This window comes from Etheostoma spectabile, unplaced genomic scaffold, assembly GCF_008692095.1.
Source record: "Etheostoma spectabile isolate EspeVRDwgs_2016 unplaced genomic scaffold, UIUC_Espe_1.0 scaffold383, whole genome shotgun sequence".
In the NCBI taxonomy this organism is placed as follows: domain Eukaryota; kingdom Metazoa; phylum Chordata; class Actinopteri; order Perciformes; family Percidae; genus Etheostoma; species Etheostoma spectabile.
The window spans coordinates 143,870-145,263 of NW_022605597.1; the positions used below are offsets into that span (position 1 = coordinate 143,870).

The 1,394-nt window shown below is 46.1% G+C and overlaps 1 protein-coding gene across 1 annotated transcript in view; it reads right to left on the reverse strand.

Moving 5' to 3' along the window:
- dus2 (dihydrouridine synthase 2) overlaps positions 1-1,394 on the reverse strand; it is a 42,493-nt gene that overhangs the window by 30,545 nt on the left and 10,554 nt on the right. The window contains exon 3 of the mRNA XM_032511544.1: positions 1,021-1,070. Coding sequence (XP_032367435.1) covers positions 1,021-1,070 — 50 coding nt within the window. The remainder of the gene's footprint in view (positions 1-1,020; positions 1,071-1,394) is intronic.

Genomic DNA, 1,394 nt, shown 5'->3' on the forward strand with positions numbered 1-1,394 from the left:
GAAACTCACAAAGACTGTCTCTATTATACCTTGTAAAGCCTCTTAATTAGGCGGAGTCTGCTTTACCGCTGTTTAGTTTGAGGACGTTGGAATTTTTCAGGCTGGAATTTTCAAAGCTAGCGGTTAATAAATCGATAATTGGAGCATCAGCGGCTTTACCTAGGCTGGAAACATGAGCTCTAAATTAAACCAAACCAGGTCCCCCCATAATTATGAGGTTATCTCAAAAGACAACACAAACCCAAAAAAACCTAAATAAAAAAGATGGGTACGTTTAAAGTATTCAACCTATTTTATCTCGGGTGGAGTCGCAGGGGGGTTCGAAAGTGTGTGGATTTCGTGTGGATCCAAAGCAGTCTTGTTATTGGGTCGTGAGAACTGGTTCGGACCTTGTTTTTTGATCGGGTTGGAATCGCCGTACATGATTTGTCACTTTTTAATGCCCCCAACAACAATTAGCCCTGAACGCAACAAAAACACCCAACAACTGCAAACCCACAAAAAAAGACAAAAAACGGACCAAACAACCCTTTAACAACAAACCTATAGAAACAAGCCCAATAAAACCCTACACCCACCCCAGAAAGCCGCCTACAACACCCCCTTCTCCACCTTTATCCCCTACAGGTGGTTACGTCGACCCGTACATGATCAATATCCCATAATTGAGGTCTGTCACGTCACAAACATAAACCCCCGTCCACCCGACCCCGCCCACCGACCCCGCTCGTCCCCCCACCCCCCATCCCCGCCCTCCCCCCCCCCTCCCCCCCCCACCCCCCCCCCCCCCCGCCCCCCCCGTCCCCCCCCCATCCACCCCTGCCTTTTCTTTTATTACCCAGTTTTCCCCTCCCCTTCTCCTGCAGCAAAATCAGTCACACAGCACAGAATATAAATATAATGAAATACTAGGATACAATGTACATGAAATTATAATATGATAAAATATTTGAATATATACAAGATAGGATATCCAAAGTTACGCGCTTGGAGTTTTGAAAGCTCTGGACCGTAACCAACTCACCGTTCACAACTCGGTGACACTGGGCCATCTTGATGTCGATCAACTCCTGAAACAGAGAGTTCACACACGTTAGCACACGCTAACACACACTAATACACGCTAACACACGTTAACACACGCTAACACACGCTAACACAAGCTAACACACGCTAACACAGGTTAACACACGCTAACACAGGTTAACACACGCTAACACAGGTTAACACACGCTAACACACGTTAACACACGCTAACACACGTTAACACACGCTAACTCACGTTAACACACGCTAACACACTTAAAGCATGAAGACAACATGAAGACAACATGAGGGCAACACTAGACCTGTTGGGTCCTTGTAAATTCTGGAGTGTGCTCTATCTGTAAAGT